This window comes from Glycine max, chromosome 13 (assembly GCF_000004515.6).
Source record: "Glycine max cultivar Williams 82 chromosome 13, Glycine_max_v4.0, whole genome shotgun sequence".
NCBI lineage: Eukaryota > Viridiplantae > Streptophyta > Magnoliopsida > Fabales > Fabaceae > Glycine > Glycine max.
The window spans coordinates 22,421,008-22,423,792 of record NC_038249.2 but is presented as its reverse complement, the minus strand read 5'-3'; the positions used below and the strand labels follow the sequence as shown (position 1 = coordinate 22,423,792).

The following is a 2,785-nucleotide window of genomic DNA, read 5'->3' as shown; positions in this document are numbered from 1 at the left end:
ACATATATTACATTTAACACAATAGCTTTGCACACACATCCATGGTTAGTTGGACTTTTTTTTATGTTTGAGCAATTATGTACTCCTCTATACTGTGAGTTTATACCAATGCTAGTTACTACATATTAAAAAAAAATGAACTATAAGATTGATCGGTAGTTGAAAGAAGAAGGAAGGAGAGAGAAGTTGTGGTTTGAATCTTTCCCTTTTAACACTTTAATAAAAATTAATAACTAATATTTATTAATAAAAAAATACGTATTAAAAAAATACTAATGACAGTTACTCTCTCCTAAGTCAGTGTTACATCTTTATTTGTCTTTGAATTAATGTAAGAATCCGTTGGTTGGTGTAACATATGCTTCAAACAATGCAGAGAGGATGGACAAGAAACAATAGTCTCCATATCAAGGATCAGACTGGATAGAGGTAGAGAATTTTTATTTTATAAAAATTGAAAAGTACACGCACAATCAAGTAATAAACCTAATTTTTATTGCGACAGTCATGAAAATGCATACCTAATTAATTAAGCAAAAAAAAAAAAAAAAAGGTGCAGCAAAAGAAACATTCACATAACTAAGAACTTCTGATAGAACCCTAGATATAGTAGAGGTAGATATTTTCTCTAGATTGAAAACGTATATATATCTTGAGTACCTTCCCTTACCAGAAACACGATCTTGCAACCTTTCCTTGAAGAAGCCTCCATGCTATAGAAATCTTGCTTCTTTCTGCTTCCAACTTGCAACTCATCTCTCTATACAACTGCCCGCCATAAAATATATATAGGCCTAAAATCCAGACATTAATACTCATAGTTATATATATTATACTAGATATTATATATATATATATATATATATATATATATATATATATATATATATATATATATATTAACATAAATATATGTACTCTATTATGCTATGGATGATGACCAAGTCTAAGCTCTAAATCCAGATCATCCTCTTCACTGTTGTTTTCTATCTTGTCTTTATTTTCATATACACATAGTGGATTAGTGTACAAACTCAAACCCCTTTGCCTCCAATCTTGTCCAAACAGAAGATGAGGATCCCTTTGGTTCTCTACACACAAAACCTCACTACTATATTGTACATGTGAAGGTGATTTGGCACCACATGCGTGTGAGGGAAAATACAATTGATGGTAGTAACTGTAATTAACATCTACCTCCCTATGATCAGGAAGAGTAGAAGAATAGTAATTCCCTCTTGTAAGATAGCTTGGATTTGCGTAGTTATTACTCTCATCAACAACCTTGCTTGAACTCGAAGGAGGAAAATTGGGTTTGGCCTTGTTATTGGCTCTATCTTTTCTGTGTATGTTCATGTGTCCCCCCAAAGCCTGTGCAGTGGTGAAGCCTCTCTTGCAAAACACACACTCGTAGGATCTGCCAATGCCCGTCTCATCATTCTGTTCGGACGATCGATCGATTTCGTCGCTCGAGCTTTTGGAGGAATCTTCTTGGTAGCCGAATTCCATGCTGAACAACAACAAGATCGGAGAGCAAATAATTGTTAATTGGGGTGAAAATATGAGGGGTAAAGGTCTAAGATGAGGGAGGAGTATTATAGAAAGGAGAAGGTGGAGAAGGTTTGAGAAAGAGACAAATGAAGGACATAGGCATTACCTAAAGATGGTCAAGTAAATGTGGTGTAAAGTGGAAAAGTCTTAGAAGTTTGCTTAGGGATGTATTCTGTTAGCCGGCTGTGGATTCATCTCAATAGCATGATGGGAACATTATTTTATTTTTGTGGATTAATTTTTTTAATCTTGATTATGTTTTGTTATGATTTATTTGTCTCCCTTTTGGACTCTTGTGCTTTTCATCTAGCTATGCACCTCTCTAATTGCAAAACGACTTTTATTACCATTCCAGAACTTCTTTCTACGGGTACAGCTAGTCATGTCACACACACACATACATACATACAAAATATATATATATATATATATATATATATATATATATATATATATATATATGAATTTATGAATCATGAAACTTCTCCATCAAAAGTGAGGGACGTACGAATTGGATTATTAATTATTTTTTCATCTATGTAATATTGTGTATAACTGATTAATATCAAAGAAAAATATTTTTCCATCAAAATATTTGGCCACTTCCTTGTGTTGTTAATATGTACTATCTGCAGTTTGTATGGTATATACATCGTAACAACCTAACCTTATTGCCTGGGGGCTGGAGGAAGGTGGAGGTTATTGTTTATTTTATAGACGCATTTCTAAATCGACAGAAAACAAATCCAACTCTAAATTGTCTTGGTGAAATATTTTGAATTATAACATTTTCATTTTAATCCAAAGTTAGGAGGAGTTTAATTATGCATAAAAGTAAAGGGAGATAAGTTAAGAAAGTGTCAAATTACAAGAGAATAAAATGTAATTTATCGAAATTATTGTAAAAAATCAATAGGGACCAAAATCCAATTAAAGAAAGTACGGATATGGACTAATTATTTTAGTTTAACCTAAAATTATTTAGAAGTTTTCACATAGCATTTAAGTTTTTATAATTTAGTGGTTAACGACCAACAGCTTTCAAGACATTTAGGTCTTTGATTATATATCTCGAACATATCTATGCTTAAATTTAACCTTTTTCATTCAGAAAAATTAATAGAATGATAAGGATAAATAGTAGTATCTTACATCTAATTAACTGTTTGGTTAACTTAATGTTTTGATTTCATGACATGTAAATGCTCGGGAATCGTTACAGCTTTAACAATGA

General features: G+C 31.8%; 1 protein-coding gene across 1 annotated transcript; it reads right to left on the bottom strand.

The window, feature by feature from the left end:
* Positions 1-554: 554 nt before the first annotated feature.
* On the bottom strand, positions 555-1,793 carry LOC102670484 (transcriptional regulator SUPERMAN). The gene has a single exon (XM_006595290.4). It carries the CDS (start codon positions 1,507-1,509, stop codon positions 928-930), a length of 582 nt encoding a protein of 193 aa, XP_006595353.1. The 5' UTR covers positions 1,510-1,793; the 3' UTR covers positions 555-927.
* Between the last annotated feature and the right edge of the window lie 992 nt (positions 1,794-2,785).

What these genes read in the sequence shown, in the direction of transcription:
- LOC102670484 (XM_006595290.4), bottom strand. Translation starts at nt 1,509, where the DNA reads ATGGAATTCGGCTACCAAGAAGATTCCTCCAAAAGCTCGAGCGACGAA.